The sequence below is a fragment of the Pan paniscus genome, chromosome 3 (assembly GCF_029289425.2).
Source record: "Pan paniscus chromosome 3, NHGRI_mPanPan1-v2.0_pri, whole genome shotgun sequence".
Taxonomy (NCBI): Eukaryota; Metazoa; Chordata; class Mammalia; order Primates; family Hominidae; genus Pan; species Pan paniscus.
Window position 1 is genome coordinate 6,870,445 of NC_073252.2, and position 16,712 is coordinate 6,887,156.

The 16,712-nt window shown below is 54.0% G+C and overlaps 1 protein-coding gene across 3 annotated transcripts in view; it reads left to right on the forward strand.

Annotated features, from left to right (window-relative positions):
- Nucleotides 1-16,712, forward strand: part of MAN2B2 (mannosidase alpha class 2B member 2) — a 47,585-nt gene that overhangs the window by 24,541 nt on the left and 6,332 nt on the right. For all 3 annotated transcript variants that reach the window (XR_008625056.2, XM_055111175.2, XM_003816465.5), the window contains 7 exons: nt 1,222-1,355; nt 5,637-5,911; nt 9,660-9,851; nt 10,351-10,603; nt 11,433-11,543; nt 11,639-11,831; nt 14,757-14,894. Coding sequence is in view for 2 of the 3 variants with exons in the window: in XM_055111175.2 (XP_054967150.1) it covers nt 1,222-1,355; nt 5,637-5,911; nt 9,660-9,851; nt 10,351-10,603; nt 11,433-11,543; nt 11,639-11,831; nt 14,757-14,894 (1,296 nt within the window). In the remaining variant the exon portion in view is untranslated. The remainder of the gene's footprint in view (nt 1-1,221; nt 1,356-5,636; nt 5,912-9,659; nt 9,852-10,350; nt 10,604-11,432; nt 11,544-11,638; nt 11,832-14,756; nt 14,895-16,712) is intronic.

Here is a 16,712-nt window from a genome sequence, read left to right on the forward strand (position 1 = left end):
ACCTGTAATCCCAGCACTTTGGGAGGCTGAGGCAGGTGGATTACGAGGTCAGGAGATCGAGACCATCCTGGCTAACATGGTGAAAACCTGTCTCTACTAAAAATACAAAAAAAATGAGCCGGGCGTGGTGGCGGGCGCCTGTAGTCCCAGCTACTCAGGGGCTGAGGCAGGAGAATGGTGTGAACCCGGGAGGCGGAGCTTGCAGTGAGCCGAGATCGCACCACTGCACTCCAGCCTGGGCGAGAAAGCGAGACTCTGTCTCAAAAAAAAAAAAAAAAAAAAGTGCTGGGATCACAGGCAAGAGCCACCATACCTGGCTGCCTTGTACTTCTTGGTGTCCCAGCTGTGGCCTGCCCACTGCCCTAGCATCTAACATGCCCTTCCCCTCCCATCTCTGTCTGTGTGTAATCCCATCCAACCTGCAGGCTCTGGAAGGCCCCCTGGCCTCAGGAACACCAGCCAGGTGGAAAAGACAGTGGCAGAACGGGAGCTCTCAGCTGGGGTCTGGCTTCACTGCCAGGTGGGGACTTTTGAGGAGCTGTCATTCCAATGAACACACAGGAGAGGCTTCCCCAAGCTGTGAATAGGTAGAGAAGACCAGGAAAGTGTCCCCGGCAGAGGGAACAGCCCAGGCAGAGGCAGGGAGGCTGGAAGTATGTGCTGGGTTCAGGGATCCAGGAGTTCTCAGGTGTGGCCAGACCTCACACACATGGGCTGGTAGGATGCAACAGAAAGAGAGGCCAGGTCCTCATCACAGGGACCTAAAATGCCAGGCTAGGCAATGGACTTGACCCTCTGGGCTCCAGAGAATTCTCTGGTGGCTCACAGTGCCCGGCACTCAAAGCTTTGGAGCCAGGCCTTAGAAGCTGGGTCACCTTGGGCAAGTGGTTGTACTTCTCTGGACCTGTTTCCTCATCAGTAAAATGGGCTGACAGAGATGTGTGAGGAGCGAATAGAACCTCAGTTCTCCAGGGCGACACGGACACCTTATGTTCCGAGCCCCTCCGCCTGCCCTGCCCTGGAAGCCAGACTGCAGAATGTAGCCCACGCTGTGTCTGTGGGAAACACCTGTTGGCCTGCCCCCTTCCTGGCTCCCCTGGGAGTTCTGGAGGGCTGCATCTCACCTGCCTCAGTTTCCCTCATACTGAGGTGCAGCCAGTGAGCACCCCATTCCAGAAGGTGAGTCACATGGCACAAGCAACGCCTCTTCTGTGTGTGCAGATGCAGGACCTGCAGGACATTTTGCCTCGGTCTACAACCCGCTGGCCTGGATGGTCACCACCATCGTCACCCTGACTGTTGGTTTCCCTAGAGTCCGCGTCACAGATGAGGCGGGCCACCCAGTACCCTCGCAGGTATGGACACAAAATCCTGCTGGAGGGGCCTTGGCTGCTTGCTGAACCTGCTCTGGGCCAGGCACACTGTCTCTTCTGACCCTGCAAGGGAGGCCTTATCGCCTTTGTTTTACAGAAGAGGAAACTGAGGCTCAGAGAAGCAAAGTGGGGTTTTTTCCCACCACCACCCAATTCTCCACTTTTCTGACACCAACTGAGTGTCCTAAAATCAATTCATTCCTGAACTAAGTACCTGGAGTGAGCACAGACCCCACGAGTTAGGGGCCCAAAATCTCACAAGACCCCTAATTTCAGACACCAGCCACAAATGGGGTTCCTGGGCTACCACACTTGTGTCCTGCTGACTGAATTCTGGGGTTCCCATGATACACACACACACAAGTTTGATAATTCATTAGAACAGCTCACAGAACTCAGGCAAGTGCCATACTTACCATGACAGTTTTGTTAGAAAGGGTACAACTGGCTGGGTGCGGTGGCTCACGCCTGTAATCCAAACACTTTGGGAGGCTGAAGTGGGTGGATCACCCGAGGTCAGGAGTTCGAGACCATCCTGGCCAACATGGTGAAACCTCGTCTCTAACTAAAAGTACAAAAATTAGCCAGGCGTGGTAGCACGCACTGGTATAATAATTGGGAGGCAGAGGCGGGAGAATCGCTTTAACCTGGAAGGCAGAGGTTGCAGTGAGCTGAGATTGCGCCACTGCACTCCAGCCTGGGCAATAAGAGTGAGACTCCATCTCAAAAAAAAAAAGAAAGAAAGGGTACAACTCAGGGACAGCTGCAGGGAGCACTGGTGAGGTGGAAGCAGGGAGGGCCTAGCATCCCAGCCCTCTAACCCGGGCTCGCTTCCTTGGGAGCAGCCCCATCCTGAAGCCACCTATGGGCCTTGCCAGAAGGCACCTCAACAGCATAAGCTCAGATAAGGTTGGAAGGGGCTTGTTATGAACTTTAGAAGACACTCCTATCACTCAGGAAGTTCCAATGGTTTTAGGAGCTCTGTGGCAAGAGCTGCAGACAAAGACCAAATCTATCTATGTTTACTGTACCACACAGAGTCCCTGAGGTCACACAGCTGCGAGGTGGCAAACTCCCAACCTCCAAACCTTCCTTGGTCAATCAAAGCCGTGGTTCGAGTGAAAGTGAGACAGTCTGCCCTTGTAGGAAGACATCACCCAGGGACTGATACTGGGCTTGGGGCATCCAATGTGGCCAGAAGCCGAGGGCCATCTGTGTCATCATCCCTGTCATCCCCTCGTGTACTCGGAGGCCTGCTGAGACTAAGGGACTGGTCAACGTCCCCCAGTGAGGGAGAGGTGGAGCAGTCTCCACATTCAAGCACCACCAGCTGTGAGCTGAGCCTTCCCCTGCACCCAGGCCTTGCACTGTGCCCAGCACTAATGGGGTCACGCTATGGGAGATAAGGGCCTCATCTGTCGCAGCCTGCTTGGGCTGCTATGACAAAGTCTCATAGGCTACATGGCTTAAATGACATACATTTATTTCTCACAGTTCTGGAGGCAGGAAGTCCAAGATCAAGGTGCCAGCATGGCCGGGTTCTGGTGAGGGCCTCTTCCTGCTTGCCATCTTCCTGTGTGTCCTCACATGGCACAAGAGGCCAAGGGAACTCTCTGAGGTCTTTTTTACGAGGGCACTAATCCCATTCTTGAGGGCCGCACCCTCCTGACCTAATCACCTCCCCAAGGCCCCACTCCTAAGTGATGACTTGGAATCCGGACGTCAGCCATTTGAGGGGACACAGACATTCAGTCCATGGCATCACTCATGCCAAGTGGGAGTTAGGAGGTGGCATTAGCCTTTCAACCATTGTGCCCTGCTTACACTTTTGAAAACAATTTTTAGTGTCAGTTTTCCTTTTTTTTTTTTTTTTTTTGAGACAAAGTCTCACCCTGTCATGCAGACTGGAGTGCAGTGGCACAATCACAGCTCACTGCAGCCTCAACCTCCCAGGCTCAAGTTGATTCTCCCACCTCAGCCTCCTGAGTAGCTGGGACCACAGGTGCACACCACCATACATGGCTAATTTTTTTGTTTGTTTTTTGGTAGAGGCAGGGTCTTACTATGTTGCCCAGGCTGGTCTCAGACTCCTGGCCTCAAGCAATCCTCCCACCTTGGCCTCCCAAAGAGCTGGAATTACAGGCGTGAGCCACCACACCAGGCCTGTTCACCCTCCTGTTCGCTGGGCCCCCTTGTATGGGCTGATCCCTAGAAAGGCCTCACATGTGGGAAGCTTTCCGTCACTCCCCTGCCTTTGGGAATATTTGTGATCTAATATGAATTTCCACCCTGGCATGTGGGAAAGCCTTCAGGAATCTTAAAGGGGTGCTTTAATGGAGGTGCCGATGTTAGGTATGGGGCTGGACTGCTTTTCTCCACACCACCCAGACACCCCACATGGGTCAGGCCAACTCCGGTTCCAGAGGGCGCCAGACACGCCACCCAGCTGACCCTTCTTGGGGAGGTGGAGGAGGGGCTGACATCACTCATTCACTCAGCAAAGCTCCCGAACGCCCATCCTGGGCCCAGCCCTGGGCTGGGTGCTGGGCCCCTGGACCTGAGCGAGGCCAGGCCCCATCCCAGGACACAGACGTGGATGGTGACGGTGTGGAGTGGTGACTCGGGAGCCAGGGGAGGGGCCCTCGGCCGGAACTGAGACCGAGGAGGAGTTTGTCCAGCACAGGGAGAGGCGAGGGGAGGGTATGGGTCTGAGGAGACCCCCACACACACCCCTTCCCCACTCAGATGCAGTATCCGTTAGGAGTAGATTCCCTCAGCATACATTTCTGGAGCTCCTACTGTCTGTCAGCCCCTGTTCTAGGCGCTGGGGATGGTGTACTAACCAAACAGACAAAATCCCACTGCCTGGGGCATCTATTCCAGTAGGGGAGACAGGTGATAAGTAAAATAAGAAAAATATGGACTATGATAGGCGATGCCCACCGTGAGCGGGACAGTCACTACAGCAAGTTGCAGGGGCTGGGGACACATTTTAAATAGGTGGGCCAGGCCGCATCAATGTGGGATCAGGCAGACAGGGAACAGGTGTCTGCTGTATTTGGGATAAAGGCTGGGTTGGGAGGCGTGTACACCATTATTGGGCTTGCTAATAGGGCCCCCAAAAGGCCTCCCCACCGGGGCACAGGAACTGAGGGGGCACAGTGCCCTCCTCCAGCCTCCCTCCCCAAATCAGACACCTCGGAGGTGAGCAGAGGCCAGGAGGGTTAACCTGGAAAAGTCCCTCCACGTGGGGATGAGAAGATTGGGGGATGGCCCCTCCCAGGAGAAGGTAGTCCAGGTGGAGGGCACAGTGTGGCACAGGCTCAGAGGCAGGAAACGGCAGGAGTGTCAGGAAGGAAGGGTTGGTGATGCTGGAGCCCCAAGGGCCAGAGGACAGAGCAAGGTCACCGCAGGGAGGAGGCTGGGTCCCAGAGGAGGCTTCCTTCCCCGATTGCAGCAGACAAGAGTCTCGAAAAGCTTGCTTTGGTTGCTGCAGTGGATGGGTTGGTAGGCACAGGAGTGGATGTGGGGACAGCAGTGCAGATGCTGGGCAGTTACCTAGGGAGGGGCCACAGCAGCTGTGACCAGGCAGAGGCCACAGGGAAGGGAGATGAAAGGCCTCAAGAAGGCGGTGGGGGGCCTTGGTGGTGGGTGGGAGTGGCTGGAGGGTGGGGGATGGGGATTCCTGGGGGATGGGGAAGGGGAGTGACTGAGGGATGGGATGACTAGGGGGTAGGGGTGGAGAAAGCTGGACAGCGGGGAGCAGAAGGTGCAGGGTAGGTGCTGGAAGGGCCATCATTGGATGGGGATGCTGCAGGGAGCAGATGTGGGTGGGATGGGGTAGCTGGTGAGGTCAGCTGTGGACATCCACGTGGAGGTGTCAAGCAAGAAGCTGTATTCGTGGATCTCAGGTTCCAGAAGAGGTCGGTGGATTTGGGTTTGCTTTTGGGAGTCATCACTTTGGTTGATGATGGATGATTAAAGGAGCTGGGGGTGTTCAGGAGCTCCCAGTTCAGGAGCTGGGAGTAAGAGAAGCTTTGGGGACCCCAAGAACCAGCTATCTTCAGGTCGCTGAAGTGTTCTCCCAGGACTGATGTGGTTTGTGGGGGTCCAAGGGGAGAAAGCCAGAACTGGGGGCAGGGAGGAGAAATCGGCAGGATCTGAGAGATGGAAAGACACTGCTGCCTCAGCAGGTAGTGAGCACCCCATTCCAGAAAGTGTGTGAGCTGACAGTTAACAGGTCTCATCCTGCTGGCCTTGCAGATCCAGAACTCAACAGAGACCCCATCTGCGTATGACCTGCTTATTCTGACCACAATCCCAGGCCTCAGTTACCGGCACTACAGCATCAGACCCACTGCAGGGGCCCAAGAGGGCACCCAGGAGCCGGCTGCCACTGTGGCCAGCACCCTTCAATTTGGCCGCAGGCTGAGGAGACGCACCAGCCATGTGGGCAGGTACTTGGTGCCTGTGGCAAACGACTGCTACATTGTGCTGCTCGACCAGGATACCAACCTGATGCACAGCATCTGGGAGAGGTAAGGTGCAGCCATTGCTGTCTCTGAGGCACAGGCATGCCTGGAGCCTGGGCATGTCAGGCCCCTACCTGGATTCTCCATTTGCTCACTTGCTTGGGGGATGGACAGATGGTGGTGAAACCCCTTCCTGCTATTGTGATCTTTAATTTTAGAAGTGTGAGCCTGGGCCAGTGCAGGAAAGGCTTTCTTATACTTTTTCATTCCAGGGCTATTGATCCATAGAAAAAAATGAGCATTGAGGGACTCACTCTGGGTAAAAAAAATTACCACTTTTTTATTTAATTTAGAGAAACATAAAATCTCTATTCAGTAAATAGTGTTACTGTCTTTAAAGCAGGACGGGACTTTCAAAATCATCTAATCCCACCCACCCACCTGTCTACTTACCCATCTATTCACCCACCCACTTATCTACCCACCCAGTTATCCATCTATCCACCCAATTATCCACCCACTCATCCATCCACTCACCCACTTACCCATCCATCCATACATCTACCTACCCACCCATGTACCTACCCATTCATCCATCCATCCACTCACCCAACCACCCATTCATTCATTCATTCATTCATGTATTCATTCAGCAGCTATTTGTGGACATCGGAGTGGGCAGTTGACCTCCCAAGAAAGACCTCGTAGCTGGTTTATCCTTCCTAGGCCACGTCCGGTGCAGTCTTCATCAGGCCCAGCTGCCTCTGCCAGAATACTCACCTTGTCTCCTGATGTGACCTCCTAACCGAGAGGGGTACATGGCAGAAAGTGAGGGGACAGAAAAGGGGAGAGGGGAGACAGAAAAAGAGGAGGGAGAGAAGAAGGGAGAGGGGCATTTGTACTGAGGTGGGTATCAGGGGAGCTCAGCTCAAGGTCACTGTCAGCAGCTCCCTGCCCACAGAGCTCCAGGACTTCTCTGGGAATGGGGCCCCAGTCAGGTCTGTCCTCATCTTTCCCCAGTGGCTCCTGAGGGAAAGCGGGGCAGGTGCAGGGGTGACAGCAGCCAGCATGGGTGGCTGGCAAGGGGGGAGTTGGGCAGAGGAGCTGCAGAAATGGGAGAAACCCCAGCATGGTCCAAGCCTGCCAGGTTAGGCCAGGAGAGGCAGAATGTGCCCTGTCCCTTCCTCACTCAGGCCCCACGCCCCCTCTGTACATGCCCCTTACGGCAGCCCACGGACCCCACATGCCTAAGCCAGGGTCCCACCCGGCATTTCCAGCACTGGAGCTCAGGCTGTCCTGTCCCGTTCGTGGCCCTGTCTGTCTCTCGTTTTGAACTCCAGTGAGGACAAAGGAGTTCTTATTAGGCTCCCAAAACCCCACCGGGGTAAGCCTTGCAAAACCAGTGCCTGTCACCTGAGCAGAAAGGAGGAGCTGTTGGTATTCAGAGTAGGGGCCATCTGGAGATGACACCTGGGGCCAGGCCCCAGGCCTCGAAGGGCATAGGGGAGGTTGTTCCATAGGAAGGAGACGGCCTGTGCAGAGGCCTGGGGTGGGAAGCCAAGGGTGCAGACACCAACCCCAGGGTGGGTTGAAGGGAGCGCTTCTGTTCCTTATGTAACAGCTTGACGGAGACGCACTTCACATACCACACAATTCACCCATTTAAAGTGGGCAATTCAGTGGTTTCTGGTGCATTCACAGAGTTGTGCAGCCATCACCGCAATCAATTTTAGAACGTTTTCATTACTCCGGAAAGAAACTTCATGCTGTTGAGCAATCACTCCCCATCTTCCCCTCCCCCACGGGCCCTGGCAATCCTAGTCTATTTCTGTCTATACGGACTTACCTGTTCATACAATATGTGGTCCTTTTGCAACTCACTTCTTTCACTTCACATATTTTTTTTCCCCCTTTTTATTGATTGATTGATTGAGAGAGTCTCACTCTGTAGTCTAGGCTGGAGTGCAGTGGCACAATCATGGCTCACTGCAGCCTCAACCTCCTCGGGGGCTCAAGTGATCCTCCCACCTCAGCCTCTTGAGTAGCTGGGATTACATGTGCATACCACCACACCCAGCTAATTTTTGTGTTTTGTAGAGATGGTGTTTCACCAGGTTGCCCAGGCTGGTCTCAAACTCCTGAGCTCAAGTGATCCGCCTGCCTCAGCTTCCCAAAGTGCTGGGATTACAGGCGTGAGCCACCATGCCCAACCCACAACCCACTTAGCATGTTTTCAAGGTTCATCAGTATCGTAGCACGTATCAGTACTTCGTTCCTTTTCATGGCAGAATACTATTCCATCGCATGTATGTACCATATTTTGTTTATCCATTCTTTAGTTGATGGACATTTGGGTTGTTTCCACGTTTTAGCCACTATCAATAATGCTGCTCTGAACATTCATGTACAAGTTTTTGTGTGGACATACATTTTCGTTTCTCCTGGGTACATAGCTAGGAGTAGAATTACTCAGTCATAAGCTAACTCTATGTTTAACTCTTTGAGGAACTGCCAGACCGTTTTCCAAAGCGGCTGCACCATTTTCTGTTCCTCCCAGCAGCGGATGAGGGTTCCGATTTCTTCACATCCTCACCCACACTTGTTATTTTCTGTCTTTTCAATTATAGCCATTCTCGTGGGCGAGAAGTGGCATCTCATGATGGTTTTGATTTGCATTTCCCTGCTAACTAATGGTGTTGAGCATCTCTTCATGTACTTACTGGTCACTAGCATATCTTCTGTGGTGAGATGTGTCTTTAGATCCTTTACCTATTTTTAAATTGGCTTGTCTTTTATTATTGAGTTGTAAGAGTTCTTTATATATTCTAGCTACAAGTCCCTTGTCAGATTTATGATTTGCAAATCCCTCCTCCCATTCCGTGGCTTGTCTTTTTACTCTTTTGATGGCCCCTGGGGGAGCTTTTTAAAAGGATGGTGTGGGGAAGGGGTCCAGGGCCAGAGGCCTCAATTCTTTTCTTTCTCCTCCTCCACCAGCACTCAGTAGAACCCTCCACAGCCTGCCTCCCTTTCCTTCCCTACCCTCACCACAATCCCACAGAGAAGTGGGTGCAGAGGCCATCCACCTCATTGTCCGCCCACAGCCAGGCCAGACTCAGATACAAATACATCACTTGTGCACTTGGTTAGGCCAAAGATTGCATTTTACAATTAAAATACTTGACCCCCTCCTGCTCTTCTCCCATCCTCTGTCCTAACACAAACATCCTAATAGAAAGGAGGGAGCACAGAATTTAAAGTCGGGGCTGAATTTGAGTTCTGGCTTGCACACTTCCAAGATGTGTGATCTTGGGTACATGATGTCACAACTTCCAGCCTCGGATGCCTCGGGAGTGGGATGGGTTAACAGTCCCTGCCCTTGGGGGTTGGGAGAATTTAACCAGGTGAAGTCAGTGAAGGCTCTGGCCCATGACATGGGGTCTGTACACATGGGTGTCCTGCTGGACAGCTCAGAGTCAGCATGACAAAAGCCCGTTCCTGCACTGGTTTCGCTTTCAGACCACAGCCTGGGTGAGCCAGTTCCACCTCTTGGGGGTGCCCTCTGCTGATGGCTCATGGTTCCTGTCTGCAGGCTCTGTCCCTCTCCTCGTTTGTGACCCATTCTGGGACAGGATGGAGTCTAAGGCCACACTGGCTGTGGGTGGGGTCTCAGGGCTTCTAGATGAGCTGAGTCACATGGCCTCGTGAGTGCTACGCAGGCCACTCAGATGGCATCTGGAGAGAGAGGCTTGCCAGCCGGTGTCTGTAAGACCTTGTGCAGGATGAGAATGACATCTTCTCTCTCCTGCCTCTGCAGACAGAGTAACCGAACGGTGCGCGTGACCCAGGAATTCCTGGAGTACCACGTCAACGGGGATGTGAAACAGGGCCCCATTTCCGATAACTACCTGTTCACACCGGGCAAGGCCGCGGTGCCTGCGTGGGAAGCTGTGGAAATGGAGATTGTGGCGGGACAGCTTGTGACTGAGATCCGGCAGTACTTCTACAGGTGCTTCCCCCCGGGGTGACCCCCACAGCCCGGCACACAGTCAGCGCACGCATGCAGGCAGCTCAGTGAATGAGGGTCTGTCTTTGCTCTGAACCCCAGCTCCTGGGCCGTGGTTGACACGTGGTTTGATGAAGAAATGAATTGCTCTGGTGTCTGCATGCTGGCTGCGTTTGCGTGTGCTGTGTCACGTTGGTTGGGAGCTAAGTTCAGAGCTGGGAGAGAGACCCACAGACCCTGGGGCTCACAGAGCACCTGTTCTTCCATGATCAGAGCAGACGTAAGGCAGGCCCGGCATGGCAGCCCTGTGGTGTTGGGGAACCAGGCTGCTCCCAGCCGCTCGGGGTCCTGGGTGGTGCTATTGTCCACATGGCCCAAGAAGGCTCCCTGCCTTTCGGCCTACCCTGCCCTGCCACCCTGCCCACATGAAGGAAGGGGTGCAAAAAGGAAGCATCTAGAAGGTTCCTGGAGCTTCACTTACTGATGCTCCCTTCTCCTCCAGGAACATGACAGCACAGAATTACACGTATGCAATCCGCTCCCGGCTCACCCATGTGCCGCAGGGCCATGACGGGGAGCTGCTCTGCCACCGGATAGAGCAGGAGTACCAAGCCGGCCCCCTGGAGCTGAACCGTGAGGCTGTCCTGAGGACCAGCACCAACCTAAACAGCCAGCAGGTCATCTACTCAGACAACAACGGCTACCAGATGCAGCGGAGGCCCTATGTTTCCTATGTGAACAACAGCATCGCCCGGGTATGCCCTGCAATGCCCACAAGGCACACTCCCAATGGCGCCTTTCCTGGACCCATTAAGCATCAAATTGCAGCAGTAGAGGCCAGTAGAGGCCTCCAGTGAGAATGTTTTTTTCCTTTTTTTTAAGATTGAGTCTCACTCTGTCACCCAGGCTGGGGTGCAATGGAGCAATCTTGGCTCACTGCAACCTCTGCCTCCCAGGTTCAAGCGATTCTCCTGCCTCAGCCTCCCGAGTAGCTGGGATTACAGCCACCTGCCACCATGCCCAGCTAATTTTTATATTTTTAGTAGAGATGGGGTTTCACAATGATGGCCAGGCTGGTCTTGAACTCCTGACCTCAGATGATCCACCTGCCTCAGCCTCCCAAAGTGCTGGGATTACAAGCATGAGCCACTGTGCCCGGCCTCTAGAGAGAATTCTTTTAAAGCCTGTGTATCTGCCCATTCAGGGCTTGAGCGTGCAGGCTGTGAGTCAGACTGGTGTCTGAATTCTAGTGCTACCACAGACAAGAATAGTATGTGCCTTGGCTTGTGCCTCGGTTTCCTCTCCTGTAAAATGGCTCCTTCATCAAAGGGTCATTCTGAGGATCCATGAGATGATGCGTGGCCAGGGCTTGGCCAGGGCCTGCACCCATGTCAGCTGGGCTGTATGGTAGGAAGCCACAGAGCTGGTGTCTGAACCCCCGTCTGTTGGTCTCCAAAGTCAAGGTCCCAGCCCCATGCTGCTGCTGTGCCTATGGGGAGCACTAGCTGGGGTGGCCAGAGGGTGATGCCTGACCTACCTTGCCCTTTGCCCCAATCGCCCACCTGGCGATGTTTCTGTCTGCAGAATTACTACCCCATGGTTCAGTCGGCCTTCATGGAGGATGGCAAAAGCAGGCTTGTGTTGCTGTCGGAGCGGGCACATGGCATCTCCAGCCAAGGGAATGGGCAGGTGGAGGTAGGAGGCATGGTCTGTCCTGCAGCAGCCCCTCGCGGCCCCCCACAGGCATGCCCAGGTGCAAGCCGGGCCTCTCGGACAATGCCTTCCCGCAGGTCATGCTCCACCGGCGGCTGTGGAACAACTTCGACTGGGACCTGGGCTACAACCTCACGCTGAATGACACCTCAGTCGTCCACCCAGTGCTCTGGCTTCTGCTGGGATCCTGGTCGCTCACCACTGCCCTGCGCCAGAGGAGCGCACTGGCGCTGCAGCACAGGCCTGTGGTGCTGTTCGGAGACCTCGCCGGTAAAGGGGCACCCTTTCAGAGTAACATCATCACTGCCCCAGCACCAGCCAGGCCAGGGCGGGCCTTGGGAGGGGCCTGTGCCCTCATGAATCTGGGCAGCTTTTGGGCAGGAAGCAACCTCAGGGACCTCTAGCCCAAGCCCCTCATTTAACAGATGGGCAAACTGAGGGCAAACAGTGGCTCACTTAAGGTCATACAACTAGTAGGTACAGAGCTGGGACTCACCCATTTCACCATATGCCTCTTCCCTGTATCTTCTCCATTTTCTTCTCTGATGTATCTTTTCCTTTCTTAATATGATATTATGTCACCATGTCACTTTAGGTCTGGAGGCTTAGCATTTAAAAGACTGGTTTGTTAGCTGGGCATGGTGGCGCATGCCTGTAATCCTGTAATGCCAGCTACAAGGGAGACTGAGGCAGGAGAATTGCTTGAACCCGGGAGGCAGAGGTTGCAGGGAGCTGAGATTGCACCGTTGCACCCCAGCCTGGGTGGCAAAGCGAGACTCTGTCTCAAAAGTAAAAATAAAAGACAAGTTGGGTCTGAATCTAGGTGTGCTGTCACCAGGTGGGGGTCTTTCTAATCTATAGTCTAACCTGAAGGACTTATTCTGTACCTCCACTGAGGCTTCTGTAGATCAGATCAACAACCATGTAGTTCTGTGTCTCTATAAAGTAGCAGAACATGAGAAACATTAAACAATGATTACATTTAAAGATGGTCTTTTGGAGCTGCAAGACCTAGATACAATTTGCTGCCATTCTCACTAATCCTTAAACTCTTTTCTTTTTCTACTCACCTATGGAGGTTTTGATTAGCATGTGCTTTTAAGGTTCTCCCTGCTTTGGTTTTAGAGCCAGAACCCAGGGCAGTAGCCAGCAGGCAGGCTGTCACTCACCCATGTAACAAGCATATACTGAACACTTGCAGTGTGCCTGTGCCATACACTGGAGATGCAGAAGAGCAGCCGGCACCCAGGAGAGTTTTCCTGGGCTGTTGGACAGGGGAGGCATGCTCGTATAGAGCCAGGATTCAGGGTGGAGAAGGAGCCATGCCATAGAGGGCCTGGTGTTTCGTGGGTATAGAGGAGTGTGAGACCACTGCTGGGAGGAGGTCAGGGATCAGGTCCGGGGGGTGTCAATTAAGGTTCTTTGGAAGTAACGGAGCCTGAAGGGGCAGCTATTTGGGCAGAGCCTGGAGAAGCTCATGGAATCTAAGGAGGAGCTGGATACAAGGTCCAGACAGGCATGAGGCAGGGCAGCTCTAGGCATCTCAGGAGCAGAGGCTCACAGCCATGTCTCCCAGGACGGCCATTGAGCCACCTCTGGTTCCCATGCTTCAGATTCCCAGAAGAGGAAATCTGATTGGCCTAGCAGGGTCAGGTTCTGCTCCCAGACCAGTCAGTGGTTCCTTCTGTGTAGCTGGGGCTTTTCCTGCAAAGGGAGATGAGGCCGTGTCTGAGAAAGCCCCATGGCTGTTGTCAGCTCCATCCCACCTGGCCTCACTCTGGTCTCTGTTGGTTGCAAGTAATGGAAACCCAATTTGAACTAGCTGAGCCCCCAAGGAGAGTGTATGGTGAGGCCCACATAACCAAGGGAAGGGCAGGGTGTAATTGGGCCTCAGGGCCTGGAGCCCTCGTGAGGCTGTCCTTGTTCGTCTCTCACCTGCACTTCTCTCCGTCTGCAGACTTTCCTTCACCTCCCACCTGGGATGTGACTCTGAACAGCTCTGGGGCTGCTCTCAAAGAGCAGCTCTGTCTTCCCCACTCAAAAGGACCTAAGACTTGGACTTTCCAGTTCCAAGTGCAAAAGTCCTAGGGAAAGATTCTGATTAGTCCTACTGGGGTCAGGTGGCCCATGCCTGGACCAATCAGCATGGCCTGGGGTATTGTAAGAAGATGGTAGCTCCAGCTGAACATCTAGACCTGAAAGGAGTAGGGGCTGAGGTGCCTTTTGAGCAGAGAGACCAGTAGATGACAAAACGGGTGGAACTGGCATCCCAGATCTTGAGTAGAAAACAGGGTTCTGGCCGGACATGGTGGCTCACACTTGTAATCCCAGCACTTTGGGAGGGCAAGGCGGGAGGATCACTTAAGCCCAGGAGTTTAAGACTAGCCTGTGAGACCCTGTCTCTACAAAAAAATTTTTAAAAATTGGCCAGGGTGGTGGCCCATAGTCCCAGCTACTTGGGAGGCTGAGGTGGGAGGACAGTTTGAGCTCAGGAGTTTGAGACTGCAGTGAGCTGTGATTGCACCACTGCACTCTGGCCTGAGTGACACAGCAAGTCCCTATCTAGAAGGAAGGGAGGGAGAGAGGGAGGGAGGGAGGGGAAGGGAATGGAGGGGAGGGGAGGGGAGGGAAAAGAAAAGAAGAGAGGGATGGAAGGAAGGAAAGAAGGGAGGAAGGAAGGAGGGAAGGAAGGAAGGAAGTGAGGGAGGGAGGGGAAGGGAAGGGAAGGGAACGGAAGGGAGGGGAGGGAAAAGAAAAGAAGAGAGGGGGGAAGGAAGGAAAGAAGGAAGAGGGAGGAGGAAGGAAGGAAAGGAAAAAAGAGGGAGGGAGGAGGAAGGAAGGAAAAAAAGGAAGGAAGAAAGGAGAGAGAGAGAAGAGGGCTGTGCATGGACTTGCCTTGTTATCTTGAATAAGCTTTGTGCCCTCTGAGCTCTTTCCTCGTCTCTAGTTTGAGATGGTTAGGCTGAGGAGAGTCAGGGTCCTCCCAGCTCTTAGCTCTATGGTCTGAGCAAAGGCAGGGAAGTGGAGGCCTGGGGCATTGGGAGCACACTTTGGGCTGGTGCGGTGTAGGCTGCCCGCAAGGATGCATGGGAAGTGGCTGGCAGGGGCAGGGGCATGTAATGTGCAGAGCTCTGAGTGCCAGGAGGAGGAGTTGAGCCCCAAACCCTCTCCTCACTCTGTCCATCTGCCTTGCAGGGACTGCGCCGAAGCTCCCAGGACCCCAGCAGCAAGAGGCCGTGACGCTGCCCCCGAATCTTCACCTGCAGATCCTGAGCATCCCTGGCTGGCGCTACAGCTCCAACCACACGGAGCACTCTCAGAATCTCCGGAAAGGTGAGGCAGGTGCCCTGGGGTCTCAGACCTGCTCCTCCCTCCCTGAGTCAAACAGGCCACCGGGCCCACCACCAGACAGGGGCTCACCTTAGAGCTATCATGGCTCTGCAAGGTCACGTGGTTTCTTATCTGGCACATGGGGAGAGTGAGGCCCAGGGAGAGTCAGTGATCAGTCACTTGGCAAGCTGGAGGCGAGGTGGGCCTGGCCCCCAGCCCTGTGACCCCAGCCCATTCTGAATGGATCCCTCTCAGCCTGCCACCCCCAGCTGAGACTAAGGAACTAGTTAAAGTCCCCCTGACCCCCAGGGTTGCCTGCCAGTCCTACTTCTTCCAGGGAAACCTCCTGGAGCCCCCAAACACCCAAATTCCCACTCATCCTCCAAGCTCAGGCAGCCTAACTCTTGGGAGTTTCCACTCACTCATTCAACAGCACGTCTCGTGCCAGGCTCCGGGGAATGAGCAGTGACCAAGGTGGGCAAGGTCCTGGCTTTCTGAGCGCTTGGTCTAGAGCAGAAGCAATCAAGTCCCCAGGCAGTAATGACAAGGACAAGAGGAATCCCCCTGCACAGCATGATGGGGGGCTCCCCGAGGAGGTGACACCTGCTGGGAACTGACTTGTCCTGTTGCCAGAGCCCCAGCTGCACCTCCTCTGCCCCCTCTACACCGTGAGCAGAGGAAAGGCAGGGTCAGACTGTGCCTCGGCCATCCTCAGGTCCCCAAGGCCTGGCACACCTGCAGAATTAAGAATACGAGGAAAAGGGTGGGGCGCAGTGGCTCACACCTGGAATCCCAGCACTTAGGGAATCCAAGGCAGGTGGATTGCTTGAGCCCAGGAGTTCAAGACCAGCCTGGGCAGCATAGGAAGACCCTGTGTCTATAAAAATAAAAATAGAAAAGTTCTCTGGTCATGGTGGCGTGTGCCTGAGCCTGCTTTCCCAGGCATCTGCAGCCGCCTTGTGAAATGGGATCCCTCACCATTCCTGCTGTGCGGGACACAGGAGGCCTTCCCTGACTTTGGAGCTGGAACTCCTCACCACCAGACCAGGAGATGTGGAAGCACTTTCACAAACCTCTTGGCTTTTGTGATCTTGGGCAGTCATTCCCCTGTGCCATTCTGAAAACCAGCTACCCCATAGCCCCATGATAGCTTCTTAAAAATGGGCCAGGCAAGGTGGCTCACATCTGTAATGCCAGCACTTTGGGAGGCCGAGGTAGCAGGATCACTTCAGGCCAGGAGTTCGAGACCAGCCTGGGCAACATAGCTAGACTCTGTCTCTACAAAAAAAAATTTAAAAATTAGCCGGGTGTGGTGATGCTTGCCTGTGGTCCCAGCTACTCAGGAGGCTGAGGTGAAAGGATCACTTGAGGCCAGGAGTTCAAGGCTGCAGTGAGCTGTAATCATGCTACAGCACTCCAGCCTGGGCAACAGAGCAAGACCCTGTCTCTAAAAAAAATTTTTTTTTCTTTGAGACAGAGTCTCAATCTGTTGCCCAGGCTGGAGTGCAGTGGTGTGATCTTGGCTCACTGCAACCTCCACCACCCAGGTTCAAGCAATTCTCCTACCTCAGCCTCCCGAGTAGCTGGGATTACAGGTGCCCACCACCATGCCCAGCTAATTTTTGTATTTTTAATAGAGACAGGGTTTCACTGTGCTGACCAGGCTGGTCTCAAACTCCTGACAGCAGGCAATCCGCCCTCCTTGGCCTCCCAAAGTGCTGCGATTACAGGTGTGAGCCACCACACCCTGCCAAAATTTTTTTTTTTCAATACTGATGCCTCAATTCTAATCCCAGACAGATTGATTTAGTCAGCTTTGAG